This window comes from Lepidochelys kempii, chromosome 6 (genome assembly GCF_965140285.1).
Source record: "Lepidochelys kempii isolate rLepKem1 chromosome 6, rLepKem1.hap1, whole genome shotgun sequence".
Classification (NCBI taxonomy): Eukaryota; Metazoa; Chordata; order Testudines; family Cheloniidae; genus Lepidochelys; species Lepidochelys kempii.
In genome coordinates this window covers 128,192,310-128,211,538 of record NC_136385.1, presented here as the reverse complement: position 1 = coordinate 128,211,538, position 19,229 = coordinate 128,192,310, and the positions used below count along the sequence as shown (strand labels likewise).

The window sequence follows — 19,229 nt, the reverse complement described above, 5'->3', positions numbered from 1 at the left end:
TATGGCACTATATAACAGAAATAAAAATAATATAGTGAATTAGGTATACACTACAGCAAACCCACAAAATCCAGGCAAGTCTGACACTCCACATTATCTCATGTCACCAGGAGGAAAATAAAATGCACAACGGTGTAAGATCAGGAGAAAGCATCAACCTCCTCTTTCAAATACATGGCTCAGATTTTCAAAGCAGTTCAGATGATTTAACGACACCGCTCTTCTTTTAAATTAATGCAAGACGTGAGGCTGAGTCTCATCCTATAATTTTTACTTGTCTTTCTTGCAAGTGTTTATTTTAATGTATCTTTCAAAGGATAGATTAGCCTGAATTTGATGACTTTCAGGGCACGTTGCAAAACTTATCCCTCAGGTATTTGAAAACAAAAAGGAATTGGACTGGTTGAGGGCAGGGGCTAATTATCTGCTTCTCGGAGGTGGGTTGTACTGAACTGTACTACTGCACCTGGAGTTTTATTTGTGATGTGCTTTTAAGTTATGGCAAGAATGCCTAGAGTATAAAGATAGGTACTCTTAGCATGTGCACAAATCTCGGGCGGGGGGAAGGAAGAAAGAGGTGCAGAGTGCAAAGTTTAGTGCAGAATGCAATTCACAGAAGGACGTTTTTCCAGATGATAAACAATTTTAAGTATCTGCCCGCAGCGATACTGGCAGAATCCCCCTCTCACAGACTTAAGGAAAAAAGGACAGCTACTTGGTCACTAGCAGCATTCTAAGTACATAACTGGGATTAACTGCTTCACTACAGTGAGTCTTGATCACATGCACAGTGTCAAACTAACTGTCAAATGTGTGTTCTGGAAGGAGATTTCTCTCTCTCTCCAGGCAGCAGACCAGAGGGAGTTTTCCTTTTTCTCTGGACCAGCAGAGGAAGAGCAATTAGCATTATGTGGGCCTGTCCCACACAATCAGTTTCCTGCCATTGCAGAAGTATGTGCACTGCTGGACCTCGGTCCTCTCTGTTGCATTTGTTTCTAGGTTCCTATAAAATCAAATCAATTACAAAAAAAAAAAAAATCTATCTTGCTTGCTGGTACATACTGCAGATGTCTCAGGCTAAAACACTTCATCCTCAGGGAAATCATCTTTCAGACCACTGGGATGAAAACTAATGCACAACACTTTTAGCAATGGTTTTCTTCTTCCACAGAGCAATATGAATTAATGTCCCATTTTTAGAGATAGATTGTTTTAAAGCATGATTTACCAGGGGTGAATTATGTTCCAATAAAAACTTCGGAGTTTGAGCAAATAATGAAGACTTTTTGGTCACTGCAGAAGTCAAAGCAATTCAAAAATTCATGACTTATACTACATTTAGCCCTGATCCCGCACTGAGAGCTTCACAGTTCAGACTCCCCTTGATTTAATGAGGCGCTGCATGAACAGGGAGTCTGTTCGCATGGTTCTCACTCCAGGATCAGACTCTTTTGCTGTAATTAAGTATTTTAAGTTTAGCAGTAAGAACTGAATTCAAAGGGACAACTCATGAGTCCCAAATGTGCAGATGTGTTCGCAGGTTCAGGGCATATGCTTATGAACTGCTGACATAAATAATCAATCATTCACATGATCTTTAAAACATGCCCTGAACAAAGGGAGAAAAATTTTATTTGACTTACCATTTTGCTTTTTCCTTGAGCTTTGGAGGTTGAAAGTTACTTTTAGACATTAGAAATAAAGCCCTAAGATAAAGAAAGCATAATAATAATATACAATATGAAAATAATTAATTTTATTCTAATATCTTGAGACTGAATAAAATACTGTACACAGCAGTTCTATTACCCCACAAGAGACAATATGAGCTGATGAAAACCCAAATGAGTTCTGTAGCATGTAACATAAAAGATCTTGTAAGAGACAAAATAAAGCCGTTGATTTCTTTAATTATGGACAGTGTTTTTGAAATAAAATCTGTTTATTTTCTTGTGCAACCCTGCTAAGTATAGGGCTACTACAGAGTTCGGGAACTAAAACACTTACAAAATGTTACGTCCTTAAGAATCGGATTCCAGAACCTGAATCGACATCTTTAAATCAAGACTGGATGACTTTTACAAAAGGCGTGGTGCACTAAAACAGAAATTATGGGCTTGATGTAGGAATCCCTGGGAGAGGTTATAAGGCTTGGGTTATGCAGGACAGACTAGACGATTGTAATGGTCCCTTATGGACTATGATTTAAGAAAATGCTTGAAACGAGCGAGTCTCATGAACAGCAGACCTCATTGGATGAAGGTCAAACATTGGCGGCTGAAGTTCTCCAAGTTCGATTGCTGTTATGCCAACTGCCCAGATATCACAGAGTTGGTTGTAACCGCCATTCTTTTCCACTGCTGCAACTTCTGGGGCCATCCTTAAAATGTAAAATCATCATTTGATTACATACTATAGACCATCACTTCCATAGCACCTCCTTTGACCTGAGGATCTCAAATCTCTTTACATGATTACTGTGGAATTCATTCCAAGGCAAAGGGCCTATGCAAAGAGTGTAAATGGGGCCTGATGTGATCCTCTGCACTGGGATGAATTCCTTCCATTAAAAGAACAATGGCACAAAGGGTAAGTGTCTTGGCCAAAATCATGAATTCTATAGCAGAGCCAGGAATAGAACCCAAGTCTTGTGATACCCAGTCTAATCCTCTAACCCCAGCACAATCTTTCTTCCCTCAGTCTGTTTTCTCTAATATGAAGCAGAATACAGTATGCAATTTAAAAAAAAAAAATCTATAATTTAAGTGTTTTGTCTATATTCAGTCCTCATTATGGCTATTATGCTAATGAGGGATCTCTGTATTAAGGCAGTGCCTCAATTCAATGCAGTTAAATTTGCATTTTTATACAACCTAAAAATTATGAAGTTGAAAATGTCTGGCATTTCAAAGCCTTAAATAGCAAAGGCTGTGTTGAAACAAAAATAACTGAAATGTGCTTCTTTACACTGTAATGTCCCCTGCATGGGGGAAACTCAGATGCCTACCATGTATAACAAATGACATTCAGCACTGTATTAGATTGGCATAGGCTGCTGTTACAGTGATATTACAAAGCAACAAAATGACAATGTCATCTCTTGCCCAAGCACATTACTAAATCAGAAATAGTTTATATAACTATATGATGTCTGGAGTTAAACATATCTGTATTTTAGAAGCTTAAGTATAATTTGTAAATACTGACTTCACTTTGCATGTAGTCATTCTATGAATCAAAGCAATTTATTACCAGTAAGGGGTACCAATAAAAGATTTTCTCTTCGCAATGGTGGCTGTTATTTTTGCTGCTACTCCAAAGTCAGCTGTAAAACAAAATTACATCATCATTAAACATTTCCTAAAGACTGAATGTTTAATGAAAAACCAACATCACTCTAGGAAGTTATTATAAATCAATACCACACACACATTCCTAGGTAATAAAATTAAGATAATTGTTTACAATGTTAATCTCTCAGGTAAAGAAGAGCAGAAAATTCTAGCTGGACATTTTTTTTTTGAATGTCTGGAAATTGAAAGTTAGGTTTCTCCAAACTACCTTAAAAATGACCCTGTTTCCCCGCTTACCTCCACCTGTCTTATCACACCATAACTGAATCGTATCAGGACAGAATGTTATATATTCTAATTAATATATACTGGAGGGAAGACAGATTGGCACTGTAGTTATATGAGAGTGCGCTGTGTCAATGAGGAAACAACAGGGGAGATGTTTTGTTCTTATTGTTAAGACAAGAGACGCAGTAGGGACTCTCCAAAGATGATAGCAGAGCTACACTGAATGCATGGTATTGCAGATAATCATCCTATGTTCCCAGAGCCAGAAATCATGCCAGTCTAGTTTTGTTTTACTGTATTTCCTCTATAGTACCTGAAGAATTGTAGTTCATATTGTAGGCAAAGGATGGCTTGCCAGTAGGTAGAAAATGGGTAGCCATGTGTGATCATAGTTAAAGTTGTTAATGGAAATTCAGCTATGAGGTTTCTAGGCTTTCAATTAAAAAAAAATATTGTGTCCTCCTAATATATTGCTTCCGCACACCCACAATGGAGAAGTGAAGTTAGCCATGTGGCCACATTCATTTCTATGTGCTTGCTTTACATATTCTGTTTAGCAAAAAAATCCAAGAGGATTTGTGGCACCTTAGAAACTAACAAAATTTATTTGGACATAAGCTTTTGTGGTCTAAAACCCACTCCATCGGATGCATGCAGTGGAAAATAGAGTACGAAGATTATATCTATATATATAGATATATATAAATACACACACACACACACACACACACGATGAAAAAATGGGTGTTACCATATCAACTGTAACGAGACCAAATTGGGTCATTACACAAAGTAGAACTATTTCCCCATGCTAATTTTTCCCCTACTGTTACTCATACCTTCTTGTCAACCGTTTGAAATGGGCCATCCTAATTATCACTACACAAGGTTTTTTTCTCCTGCTGATAATAGCCCACCTTAATTGATTAGTCTTGTTACAGTTGGTATGGCAACACCCATTTTTTCATGTGTACATATATATCTATCTTCCTACTGTATTTTCCACTGCATGCATCTGATGAAGTGGGTTTTAACCCACAAAAGCTTATGCCCAAATAAATTTGTTAGTCTCCAAGGTGCCACAAGTACTCCTCGTTTTTTTTGCTGATACAGACTAACATGGCTACCACTCTGAAACATATCCTGTCTTGTATTTACCTAAACAGGAGAAAGGAGTATTCATATCTCATACTCTGTTGATAGTTCTCGCCAGAGTGAACTGCTGTGTAGCTACAATGTAAGTGCAAAAGGTGTCTCACTGAAACAAAGCAACTTACCACCTTTTGATTGGTTCAATTAAAAAACCCTCATTCATTTTCTATTTTACTAGTAATTTCAACTCAACTTACCTAATTTTATGTCTCCATGGTCTGTTAGCAGAATATTTGCACCCTAAAACAAAACATGCAAAAAATTAATATGCTAAAATAATATTTGGAACATTTTAATGCATTACAAAGTATTAAATTAGTCCCTGCAGTTTTAAGTGACCTTACCTTAATATCTCTATGCATTTTGCCCTTCATGTGCAAATAAGCAAGACCCTACAAGTCAAAAATAAATCTGTAACTCAAGTTTGCCACGTTAACATACTACAACACACAACATTTCAAATTCGATTTTTAACAGTTTAAACTCAATTTGTAGTTTTAATTAAAAAGTGAAAAAATGAACATTGAGATTTTGAGAAAAGGAGTCCGTGGCTTCTGCTCCTCACCACTCCTGATTCCAACACCAACACATGTGCAGACTTTTTTAAACAAGTTATATATGTAGCTTTTTGTTAGATATATTTTTAGCTTCAAAATGCACCTCAAGAGGCATAAGATTGATGACTGAAGCCAATAAAGTTTATTTACTTCTCACGTCTAGAAAGATTTCAGCCAAAGTTTGCAAGCCTGGGTGCCTAAATCCACATTTAGCTCATAAATAAAAGTGGACTTGTTTTCAGAGGTGCTTAACACTGGAATCTCTCACTGAAAGTCAAAACAAGTTCTGCAACACCAATTCTTCTTGCTAGCAAAATATTAGCTAAAAGGTTAGGAACAGACTTGCCCTATCAGATAAGTTTGTTGACCCATTTAGTCTACAATCAGCCTCTGGCAGTGACCACTTCACCAATGTTTCATAGGAAGGTGAAAGTGTCTTCTATGGCTCCCTTACACAATTATATATGGATGTATAGAGCATGGATGGTAGAGTCCCTTCCTGACACAAAAATGTCATGATCAGCTTACGCAATGAAGCATGACGTTTCACTATGTTGTGTTGGCTTACATTTCTATAATTAATTATAATAAAACGGACCAGAATTTTAGCTGTCCAGCCATAGAATTTTTCCCTCTACAAAACATTAGAATTCACTACCATAGATATATTTTGCGATGTATAATCATTCCTTTTATTGCTCAACTACGCACCCTCTCTTACTAGGAATTAACTGTCTTCTACAATTAGATTCAGAAATTTATCCTAAACGATGGCTGCACTGAACCATCATGTCAGTTGTACAGTGTATGAGAATAGCCAGGTCAATCTAAAGCCTCAAATCTCCAAAGATTTATACATGATTAAAATAATTGCATTGAAATCAGTGGGACTACTCCTGGGGTTAAAGTTAAACATGACCAGGACTGGGGCTTAAGATTCTGATCCTGCTATACAGGCAGACTCTTATAGCTGTATAAATCCCTTTGCAGGACCAGGGCATATGGGAACTGACATATGAAATGCTGCATTAAAATTATGTAATAAAGTATTTGTTACACCACATTACTGTAATATCCTACTCATTTATACTAATACTGGAAATGTGAAAAATGAATTTGTTAACCCTAGCCATTGAAGCTGTATTCCCAGGTTTACAAATGTAAGTGACGGCACAGCACCTCCTTCTGAAATAGCTTATCTTCCTCATATGTATCAAAAAGAGGCTTTGTTCTGTATCTACAGAAGTACAGTACCTGTAACGTTTCTCTGCATACATATGCAATTTGTAACTCGGACAGTGGTCCAGTTACTGAAAACAGAAAGAGAGAAACAAGTCTTTGGGTTGTAATGCACACTTTACATATACCACTGTAAAACAGTCAACAGACTGGGTAATATCCAACCTGCAAAAGTTCAAGGGACACTTTCAATTTCAAAAAAGCAAGTTGAAAGCCATTTTAGGTGCTACTCTGATAGTGTCTTTCTGTAGTTTTCCAGGCACATTTTTCATTATTAAATCAAAAGAGGGCTACTACCCGACTTCTCCAGTATGAACAATGGAGGGAAACTGCTAATGCAGGGGAAACAGTCAGTCAAACTGGGTGTACCCAAACCATCATCAAATGCACAAAGTAAAGAAGCTGAAAAAGAGAAGGAACATCTCCCATACCTCTCAGGTATAGTAATCCTGTGTAGTATTTGCAACAAGAGGTAAACATTTGCCAGAGAACAGAGAATTAAAACATTTTTCAGACAAATGTGATTTTTAAGTTGATGACATCTGCTTGCGCTCTTCATGGAGGTAAAAAGCAGAGATCATTTCTGTTTGCCTTTTAAAATTAGAAATTCAGATCTTTTTTACCCCGGATGACTGTGGCACCTGAAGATTGTTTAAAAACTTGCTTGCATCGACAGCTATTTATATTACACTAAATGACTGAGACATACATAGATGAAACAATATCTCTGCTTAAAATTCAAGAACTCCATCCCTTTAGTTAAGGTCTGAGAAAGCCCACAATCTGCTTTCCAAGACCTCCAACAAGCCTTCCAGCAAAACCAGTGAAGACCAAACCTAACATACATGAAATAAAAAACAAGAAGAATTGTTTAGAAAATACCTTTTTAGTCTTTATTCATCATAAAGGAGAACAAAATGACACACCCTTTTTTATCCTTTTAAAAGCTCACATTCAGAGTTCTCCTAGCAAAATTAGCTTGCCCAGATTGTTCACTATATGTTTAGCCTACTTTTACAGGCCTAACTTGTAATTAAATAGTACAGCTGCAATCTGAGGACAATGTTACTTTAAGAACTTTGATTTTTACAGTCCATGACTTACATGTTTCAATAAATGCAGTATTTATTACTTAATTACTTCAGTTATTAACATAACTTTTTGAATTTAAGTACCTTGGGGTTTTTATTTTGTTCATTTTTTCAAGGAAAGGGAATAAACTACTCATCCATGTTAACATTTAAAGTGTTAAGATAAAATGTTAACATGGATGGGATGGATTACTTGAGGGCTTTGAAAGTCACATTTCATTGAGATGAACTTCTGCAATGCGTCTCAGAAATAGTTTCCAAGCCTATTAAGGGTAACAGACATTGTGATGTCACAAAAAGGGGGCACGGTTTCATCAGGAAATGTTAATTTCTTAGCAAATGCCACTAAATATGATCATTTTCCAGTCACCTGTAACTAACTTTTCTCTCCCAGGACTGACTTCTCAATAAGGACTGTTTACATGCAAGATTGAAGGGTTTTCTTCAGTCTTTTTTAGAGTTAAAGAGCAAAAATATCTCAAAGCCTTAATGCTGAAAAAGTGTATTTTGTTCACTTCTCCAAAACTAAAAATAGCTAAAACATATTTTAACTTAGAAAACAAATAAACCCACAAGCTCCTCATCTCTTCATTCAAACCATGCATGAAAAATGTGAGTCCCCTAAAGAAGAATTTATCAGAAAGCTATGATCACGTGAAGATGGGAAAATAAGCTTTACATTAACTAGCAGTTTAAGGGTTAATTGTTCAATATAATATGGAGAGATTTAGGTACGTATTTCCATTATTTTTAATAGGCTTATGTACTCATCTCCTATTCATCACACTGGAAATATTCCTCCAAATACGTGGTTCCCAAAAAGGGCTCCATTTATTCCTATTTAGGATCTATTTAGAGTAGATGTACTTATTTATTTTGTAATGTTCAGTATAAAACAACAGGATATGAACACAATAGAAGAGTCACCATGTTTATGAAAAGTTCTTGATCAGTTATGCGGAGACCTTAGCCAATGCAAAATAATTGTTCACTTGCAGCAAACGAACGGTAAAATGCCAGTGGATTACCATTAAAATGACTCTCTATTGCTCTGTCATATTTTCTTTGCTTTCCACTTCGAAAAGATGCCAATAAATACGAAAATAAGTTTCAAAATACCATGGTAAATGTCCTGAAGTGATCCACCACCACAGTATTCCATGCAGATCCACAGCTTTTCACGGCTATTTTTAAAAAGTTAAACATAACTGTTAGCAGTTGACAGATCTATATACAGTAGCTGCAGTCAAAAATCATGATTTTATTATTTAACAGCTAGTTATTCAATTGTTATGTTTTCCATTTTCTTATCCCTTGAGGAATTCTAAAGTGCTGATGTATCACGAAATCCAGATATACATTTTGCATGTGTTTTAATACATACAAAGCAGGCTAGTAAATATCAATTCTCACTTAGGGTGAAACTCCCTATGTGTCAGATTCACTGACAAATTACTCTGTTGATCAGAACTGTAATATAATTGCCATAACCATGACCTTTTCTCTAAAATAAAGTTCATGTAAAAATACAACTGAGGCATACATTCTATTAACCAGGATAATTTTATGCTATCTTCTAGTTTCAAAGCTTAAAAGGAGGGTTCCTCAAAGATTCTACACCTCCGTTTTTCAAAGACATGTTGGCTTAAGCATTTAGCCATAAATCCAATTAAAGTCAAATTTGAGTCGCACCTTTCACTTTGAAAATGTAACTCCCCAAGCAATTTGGAGACCAGATCTCCTAGAACTGTGTAGCTAGGATAAGAGCGAGAATATGGAAAAGTGATTATATATATTCCCACAGAGCTCACTGATAAACTGCAGAACTCCAGAGAAATGGAAAATATTCTCCAACTTTTTGTATGGTATTTAACTTGTATACCTGAAAACACAGCCAGCTGGCCTCACCTCTTCTTTCTCTTCAATATTTCACAGCTGTCCCACCACAGCCATGAAATCTGATCGTTACCAACAATTCAGATTTAGAATATTTACAAATCACAGCTACCCAGCTATACTTTTGTAATAGCAATACCTTTAAATAAAATACCAAGAGGCAGAATTCTTTGGGTAAGTAACTAGCCTATTTTATTTTAAAAGTTACTAGAATTTCAAATCTCCCCACCAACTTGGTGGGAAACCAAAACTCCCAAAACATCAGGCTTTGAGGCTGGATTCATTGCAACAGTCTCCATGGAGAAGGCTTCTGGCTAGCAGAGATGGTGCAATATTAGTCACTATTTTAAAAGGCAACTAGGAATCAAGAGACCAAATGAGAAGGGGACTGGGGCGCGAGGATAAGGGTGGTACTCCCTGTAGAGGAAGAGTTGTGGAAATGCACACAATTAAACAGGACTTACTTGAGATAGCTCCCAAAGTAGGCTACAATGTTGCAGTGTTTACATTCTTTAACCATATAGATTTCTTGCTGTATCAATGAAAAATCATCTCCTGTAAAACAAAGAAATGGCATGGTCACGCCAACAACATACATAAAACACAGACCTATATGTAAATGAGGTAAGTGGGCACACAGTGACCAAGAGCTTGAAAAGGTCTGAAAACATGCACATAATTATGAAACCCCAAGCCACACTGTATTTTGATATTGTGAGCTACAGCTCACTTCATCGGATGCATACTGTGGAAAATACAGAAGATGTTTTTATACACACACAGGACAGGCCTAACAAAGAAAATAACAGAACGCCACTAGCTGTCACCTTCAGTCTCCAACTAAAACCCCTCCAACGCATTATCAAGGATCTACAACCTATCCTGACGGACGACCCAACACTCTCACAAATCTTGGGAGACAGGCCAGTCCTTGCCTACAGACAGCCCCCCAACCTGAAGCAAATACTCACCAGCAACCACATACCACACAACAGAACCACTAACCCAGGAACCTATCCTTGCAACAAAGCCCGTTGCCAACTGTGCCCACATATCTATTCAGGGGATACCATCACAGAGCCTACTAACATCAGCCACACTATCAGAGGCTCATTCACCTGCACATCCACCAATGTGATATATGCCATCATGTGCCAGCAATGCCCCTCTGCCATGTACATTGGTCAAACTGGACAGTCTCTACGTAAAAGAATAAATGGACACAAATCAGATGTCAAGAATTATAACATTCATAAACCAGTCGGAGAACACTTCAATCTCTCTGGTCACTCGATTTCTGATCTCAAAGCGACTATCCTTCAACAAAAAAACTTCGAAAACAGACTCCAACGAGAGACTGCTGAATTGGAATTAATTTGCAAATTGGATACAATTAACTTAGGCTTGAATAGAGACTGGGAATGGTTGATTCATTATAAAAAGTAACCTATTTCCCCTTGTTTATTCCTCCTCCCCCCCCCCCCCCCCACTGTTCCTCAGACGTTCTTGTTAAACCCTGGATTTGTGCTGGAAATGGCCCACCTTGATTATCACACACATTGTAAGGAGAGTGATCACTTTACATAAGCTATTACCAGCAGGAGAGTGGGGTGCGGGGAGAGAAAACCTTTTGTAGTGATAAACACCCATTTTTTCATGGTCTGTGTGTATAAAAACATCTTCTGTATTTTCCACAGTATGCATCCTATGAAGTGAGCTGTAGCTCACAAAAGCTTATGCTCAAATAAATTGGTTAGTCTCTAAGGTGCCACAAGTCCTCCTTTTCTTTTTGCGAATACAGACTAACACGGCTGTTTCTCTGAAACCTGTATTTTGATAACTGCTGACCCTTTTATGAGAGTTTCCAACACATCATCCTATTCAATATCAGTGATTCATATATATCCTTCTTTTCACTTTCCTATCTTTTTTACATGCTTTGCATGACACCAAAATGTTTCTTGAAGACCAGTGGAGAAGAGCTGGCCTGGCGTCGAGAGGTAGCCTGCAATATGATCAGTTAAGACATTAGATCAGTTCACTCACTAGCCAGCAAGCAATGGGAGTGCTCTGGAAAGACCGTACTCAGAGGGATGGGAACACCATACAATGCTTTTCGGCAGCTCCTCTGGCTACTTTAGGAAGGAAACTAACTGGTTCTGCAGGGGGTTGTTCTAACTCTTCATTTGCGCAATGGGGAAGGGAGGGTGTATAGTACCAGTGATTCAAGAGCCCTGAAGGTAGAAGGAAATGGTCCCTCCCAAAAGCAGACACCACAAAAACTATTTTTTTAAATATTCCATTTCCAATTAATTCTGGGGGACAGAGTATTGCCAGCAGAGCACTCTCGGTCACTGATGACCAAGAGAGGGGCCAAAGTCAGAGTCCCAAACGCTGAGCTCCTTGCTACAGATGCATTTTAAGATGATGGATCATAGCGGTTATATAAGTAGAACTATGCATCCTCAGCAATGTCTGTCTTGAACACAGGGTAATTAAAAAACACTTAATGCGGCTGTTCTCTGCCTTTGGTATTTCCACCATTTAAATATAAAGGGATCTGGACCAGCTCCAATTAATTTAAATATAATTGGACCTGGTCCCGCTCCAATTAAGTCAATGAGTATCTTTCCACTTACTTCAACAAGGGTTGGATCAGACCCTAAATGATGGGGCACCAACATTACTATGGCCACTTTCTTGCAACGGAAACCAGGAAAAGAGGGCACAAAGGGGCTGGTGATGGTGCTAAGGAAGAGTGTGATTGGGGGCCTAATTTTGGAAGGTAAATTTTAAATGCATGTTCTGCAGCCAGATGCTTCTTTGGCAACAGATGCTCATTTAAATTCCAAGACAAAACGACATTAAGATGGAGTCAGGTTGAGAGCACATATCCACAACAAGGGTAAAAAGCATTACAGGTATGTTGCAGTTATCTCACAGCCTAGCATTACAAACCCAGGAAATGAAGAGTTAAAGTTACACTTAAAAGAACTGCACAGTTAAGTGACCCAAACAACCTTAACTCTGCCCTGTAGTGACATCATGTAACAACAATGATGATGATGAAGGTATCTGTACCCAGAGTATAGATTTAAAAAAAAAAAAGGCTTTAAAAGACATCAGGGTATTTTTTCTTTGCTCTTCCATGGTGCCACTACATGCAAAGTTAAGGCTACAGCAAAGAGCAAAAGCAAACATACCAACCCTGAAGAGGAAGGTTCTTTGAGGGGTTTTTAAGACACTACCAGGGGGTATTTCCTAACAACTGAGACAAGGCACAGGTATCCTCTGAAGAATGCAAGCAAATGGGAAACCTTCAAATACAACTGGCCAGTTCGAATAAAAGATATCCCAAAAGAAGAGCTTTAGGAGACTAGAGTGTTTGGACTCCCCTCTCATCTATCCTACATGCTGAACCTAAGCAATAATACTTAGCAAATGTATTGAGTGAGGCCCACATGGCTATTGATCAAATGAGCATTGATATGGCCAGTCAGGTCACAGCAATCTGAAATGCAGCCAGACAGCTATTTATACATAGTCTTATTGTTAACAGCATTGCTCAAGGAAGTGGTGTGAGGTGAAACAAGAAGTAGAGAAGGTTGTCTAAAAGCCTTAGTCTGCTTCAAGTAAAACCACAAGGACTTTTGAATGTTGAGTATATGGAGAAGGGCCTCACTGGGGTGGGAAAGCAGGCATGGAAAAAACATTGGCAGCACAATGGGTTTCTGGGAAGGTAGAACTCAAAAATGTCACATTAGAGAAGACTCTTCGAGGTGCCTGAAGCCAAGCACCTGGGATAACCATTCTTTTTTGTTTATACATTGCAAGCTAAATAAATATAATAAAGTAGTTTCTATAAACCAGATGATCAAGTTCTGCACACATTTTGTACTGTACAGGGGAGTTACCCCATGATTACACTGAATTTTGGCATGAATTCATGCACCTGCCTAAAACTATTACTGTGAACAGAATAATTTTGGGTTTGAGTCAGGTGGATTAATTCACTCCAGTTTCTCTGACAAATTTTCTACAGGAAACTGTTAAAACACTTAAGTGTAACAGACCGGAGTATTTCAAAATTAATGTCATTTTTAAAGAAGGTCAATATCAAATCCAAAAGAGTAAGTCTGAAGGAAGAAATCAGCACCAGGAAGGCATTAACTTTCACTAGATAACAATGTTTGCAGTGTTGTTATACCCTTGTTGGTTCCAGAATATGAGAGAGACAAAGTGCTGAGGTAATATCTTTTACTGGACCAACTTCTATTGGTGAAAGAGACGAGCTTTTGCACGTCACAGAACTTTTCTTCAGATTATGAAGCTCGAAAATTTCTCTGTCACAGATAGAAGTTGGTCCAATAAAAGATATTACCTCACCCACAGTGTCTCTATAGATGATATCAGTTCTCCAGCTGTTTGCATCACATCAAATGATGCCAAATCCCTTGTTAACAGAAATGTCCTCACTTCAGAGGTCGTCACTAAGTACTGTCTATTCATGAACAGAGACTTGAATATACATGGCACTTTTATTTCAACGAGATGATCAAACAAGGTCCCAGCCCTAAACACCTCACAATCATAGGTAGCAGCCTGAGTTGCCCTTACAGAGGCCTTGCTTAGCAAAGAGGGTTTTAGAAGGGATCCAAAGGAGGAGGTAGGAGGTGCTTGCTGGATGTTGAGAGAGGTTGTCCTGAGTGTAGTGGACAAAGAGAAAGGAACTGTGAAGAATGGAGCAGTAGGGAAAGACACTTGGCTGGAGTACACAGAGGATAAAGAGAGGTCATATGTACAACTTTAAAGGGAGGAAGAGGTGGAATTTCAAAAGAATAAGGGAATTAGTGCAGAAGTTTAAGGGAGAAAAGCAGAAAAGCTGCTAGAATAATGGAAGAGCAAGAGGCTCTAGGTGGCAGTATCTTGGACAGACTATGAAAAGGAAAAGATGGGGAGGCCAAGATGAACTATTCCTTAACCTCGTACTGGAATGAAGCGAAGAAAATTATCAATACCGCATGACAATAATACTTGCTCTCAACATTTCATTTGGAGGAAGACAGCAACCAAAAATAAGAACCTGATTTTAAGCAAAGTAGCTTGCAAAACAATTTACTTCTGGTTTAGTCATCAGAGACCACTTTGTGCTAAACAACATGTTATCGGAAAAATGTACTTTTGTCTGCTCATATGTTTGCAATTATAGGTTATGCAGCATGCCGAGCAAAAAGCTGGTTTGGGGAGTTGTTGTAAATCATGCAAGCAGCATGGTGACTCACTGCAGCTTGCTAACGTTATGTAATTGTATCTATACAGTTAAACATACAACATACAGAAGAGAGGATGTCACAATATAAAGTACTTTCCCCAGATCAAAACTGGTGGTTGAACCTGCTCCATTTGGCTCAACAATCTGCTCTTCTCCCTGCCAACTGTGCTACAGAATAGACTATTATAATCTGTCACCATATCACCTTGCGCTGCGATCCCATCCAGAACTCACAAGCTAAGCAAGTTAGGGCCTCTCCAAGAATCACTAAGGCCCATCTACACTAGAGAACGGTTCCAGTTGCAATTAAAGTTTTAAAATTAGCCTAACTAGCCAGTATTAGTTCTCATCAGCCATCCTAGATCTGGTGTTGGTCCATCCTGGATCCACATACACAGAGCACGCACCTCTTTCAAGCAGAGGCATAATGTCTATGGTTTACAGGGTATATTCGCTCTTGATCACATTTTCATTTGTTCCACTGCCCTGCTATGAATGGTACCATCCTGTGTAAGGAGCCACTCATGCACCCCGAGAAGCCACGGATACACCTACACCCTTGCAGCTCCTGGACTGACTCTGGGTTACTGTTTATTTTTCAGAGATTCCCCCTGGGACAAATAGATAGTTATTGTTTTAATAAAACAGTATTTGCATAATCTCAGTGGTGCATCATGGGATTAGGGGTGTATGTGCGAAGAGAGAGATGGGATGGACAGAGCTGAGAAAAGCCACAGCAGCTCTTGCGCCTGCATGCAATTGAGAGGAAAGGGGTTTGACTGGGTTGCCAAAGACATCACTTCAGATTTGGGCAGGAGCACTGGGAGACTAAAATGCACCCTGCCAGCTAGTTTGCCAGCACTTCTGATCTATGCTAACACTGTAAACTGTAACACGAGTTAGGAACCCATATTAGACTTGCAGGCAGAGGGGTAACAAATGATACAAAGCATGTCTTCAGGTGAGAAGCAGCTACACACAAACTAGCTGCATAACATTATTTGCCTCATGGGTGTTATCTATTTTGCCACAAGATGCCAGTGTAGACGGGGCTTCAAAGGTGCTGGAAGAAGTGGCATTTGCAGAACCAGTGTGCCAGCATCAAACTCAAGGCAGTGAAATGCAAGTGAGCAGTTTGCACCATTTGCAGCCGTTAAAGATATCTCTCGTGTTTTATCAGCGTAAGGGTCCCCTGGCTAAATTCCAGCTCAGGAAACAACTAATGACTTGAACTCTGCCATTTTTCAAGTGTTTGTATTTGAACAATTAGAGCTCCCAGAAAAAGCAAGGGAAGTTTTATAACAATTCCTCTCTGTATGCAAACTCCACAGCAAAGCTGCCCAAGGTACAATATCCAAACCTCACTAAACCCCTAGAGAAATTTACAGAGATCTCCTCATCCCATTCAATATTAGGAAAAAAATCATTCCAAATCCAGTGTGTGAATCCAATCAGGGGTCTGATCTGTGCTGATGACTGATACAGGTTTCACAAGGTGCAGATTTTTATTTTAAAATGGAATTTAGTGCTTTGACCTCCCCTCCCAGAGATATGTGCAGATATCTGGCTTCTGATTGGTAACCACATTGCTCGTCATCTAAGCTGACATAAAATCTGTTTAGAACTGATCAATACAGCAGCTTTAACTTTTGCTCTGTGTAGAGCGAAAGCTTGTCTCTCCCACCGTCAGAAGTTGGTCCAATAACAGATATTACCTCACCCATCTTGTCTCTCTAATATCCTGGCGCCGACACAGCCATAACGATGCTGCATATATCACCCCCTTGGACAGGTCTAGCTTTCCAGAACCTCAGTGCTGTACCCAAGGTTCCCTTCGTAGGCCCTCTAATGTTTAGGAGATTTGCGGGATCACCTTGTACCTCTCACTCCTATGTAAGGCAGCTACACTCTGGTCCTGGCTAGAGGATGGGTGGAGCAGAATGAGACTCTTTCCAAGGGATAAAGTCAAGATGTGGTTGTTGTTGATGGAGGAGGAGGTTGTCTTTGGCCTGATGGCCTCCATCTTAAAGTTCCTTCAGAGCGGTGAGACACATGATCCCTCTGAGATGTGGTGATCCCTGTCAACCCTTCCCCCTGGCTGTTAGTTAGCTAGGGAGCAGCTTGCCACCACCCCTCAGCGGGATTATTGGAAGGAACTGCATGAGGTAGTCAGTTTGAGTGGCTTCAGGGACTTTGTCCAGGGAAGCATCAGTGGGTGGGAGGCTCTGGGAGTGTAACACAGCCGCCCCAGCGGAGCTCTCTCCTCCTGGGGATTTGCAGCTGCTGGGCGCTGGCAGGCCAGAGAGATCAGCTCTGGACTCCATGTCACAAATATTGCTGGGGCTATGGTCAATTAGTCTCACCTCAAACCACTGGATCCCATTACTTCCCTCCCTCCTCCATATGCATTCAGGCCCCTGAACCTCGCACAGCCACGGAACAGCAGATGCTTCCCACCCCAGTCTGCCTTCTTCCCAAGTCTCATGCTTTCGGGTCACTGTTGCTTTCCATTCTGGCTTCTGAACTGTCTCATCCCCAACTTTCCTCCCAGTTTCATCTTGTCCTCAATCGCTTCCCATGCTGCTGCCTTCTTGATTTCATTAATTCTGTACCAGTCTGTGTTGGGGTGTGTTTGGCCTCCGAGACACTCTGCTGGGCCCAACGCTCCTACAATCCCTCCCGCTCCCCCAAAAAGCAGCGAGCTGAGCAGAAAAGAGCAGCAAAGGAGGGTTCTCTAATCTTACCTAAAGAAGAGACTCCAGAGCACCCATTTTGGAAACCATAGACCCAGTCCTCCAAGGACTAGAGAGGCTAGTAATAGCCAATCGGGCCCGCTGGCCCAGATAAAAGGAGCTGCCTGGCCTTAGGAGGTCAGTTCCCACCTTGGACGAGAGGGGCGAGGAAGGACACTCCTCTTTGGGCAAAGGGAGCTGAGGGACAGCCAGAGTTTGTTTTCTGGTTGAGTTTTGCATAGCTGGGTTTGCAGGGAGAGAACCTAAGAACCTTAGTACTGAGATAACGGTGAACCTACAGGGTCCAGGTAGGAAGAGGCTCAAGGAAGAAGCAGCAATGAATTGAATCAAGCATTACATGGCTGCCGTTTATAAGGTTCTTGGGCTGGAGCCGATATTAGTGGTGGGCCCGGGCTCCCCTCCTGGCCACACGAAGTGGCATAAACCCCAAGAAGGGATGGAGCCTATTTGGGAGCCTGAACAAAGGGCTGAATTTAAGTGGCCCAGAGCCAGGGCTGAAGATCCTAGTGAGAGCAAATGGACCGTTGACTGACTCTTTAACGCCCTGGAAGGGTGTCATTCGGACTGCAATATCACTCCCAGCCAAAATGAGGCACTCAAGAGGTGAGTGCCCCTTCACACAGCCAGTAAAAGGTTAAGCTGAGAATGGAAAATGTATAACCGAGACACACAGCTATCTGACATAAGAATAGTTAATTATGAGAACACTCATAGATGCATAATATGTAATAATCAAAGTAATAAAATGACACTAGATTTCAAGAAATACATTTCACAGCACTTGGTATTTTTATTGCATTAATTTAAATTGTGCATTACTGCATGCCTTCTGCATCACAAATAGCAATTAAAAACACTATGTTGATTCTGTTTTGCTTTCTATATATCCTGAAAAGAGGTTTGTTTGTTCAAAAGCTCATGAATATGGTACTCATGAAACTGAAGGTTACGGTCATAGAGATTAAGGCCAGAAGGGAGCACTAGATCACCTTGTCTGACCTCCTGTATATCACAGGCCACCAACCCCATCCAGTGCCCCAAACTAACCCAACAACATAAATGAGACCAAAGTATTACAGCCCATAGGAGACTAGACCATTATGTGCCAGAGACAGAGAATAGGAGGGACCGAGGGGCATCAGTGCTTGAGGGCCCCACATGCCAGGGAAATGGTTATACCCAGATAAGCCTGGCAAGTGACCCACACGCTGCAGGGAAGGTGGAAAAACCCACAAGACCACGGCCAATCTGACCTGGGGGAGAATTCCTTCCTGACCCCGTATATCGTGACCAGTTAGACCCCTGCCTATGCAAGAAAGAACGAGCCAGCCAAGCCCTTGAGAGAGAGAATGTTCAGCGCCAGTTCAAAGCCATGGCCTACCCTGACAACGAACCACCTCCAACCATATTGATCAATTTGCTTACACGACACCTTACTCGAATGCGCCGTCTCACTCAAACTCCTCCAGTATGCCCCTAAAACTGCAATTCAAGTTCTGGGTGTGTCGTAAGCGAAGAATGATCTATCATGTCAAATTGCATAGTGATCTTGTTTAGTGAAATGATATCTACCAGGATTAGAATGGGACCAGACTAAGAGTCAGCATTTGAATCCAAGTGTCAGAAGTGAAAGGCTACAGGGCCAACACCAGACCACTTCATAGCTCATGAAGCTTTTAAAAAAAAAC

The 19,229-nt window shown here is 40.0% G+C and overlaps 1 protein-coding gene across 6 annotated transcripts in view; it reads right to left on the bottom strand.

Annotated features, from left to right (window-relative positions):
• Positions 1-19,229, bottom strand: part of MAP4K5 (mitogen-activated protein kinase kinase kinase kinase 5) — an 89,456-nt gene that overhangs the window by 35,412 nt on the left and 34,815 nt on the right. For 3 of the 6 annotated variants that reach the window (XM_073350194.2, XM_073350196.2, XM_073350198.1), the window contains 8 exons: positions 9,981-10,071; positions 8,740-8,804; positions 6,545-6,600; positions 5,078-5,125; positions 4,931-4,973; positions 3,253-3,325; positions 2,249-2,380; positions 1,644-1,706 (listed from right to left, as the gene is read on the bottom strand). In XM_073350194.2, the coding sequence (XP_073206295.1) occupies positions 1,644-1,706; positions 2,249-2,380; positions 3,253-3,325; positions 4,931-4,973; positions 5,078-5,125; positions 6,545-6,600; positions 8,740-8,804; positions 9,981-10,071 (571 nt within the window). The other 3 variants (XM_073350197.2, XM_073350199.2, XM_073350200.1) reach the window with 3 other exon arrangements.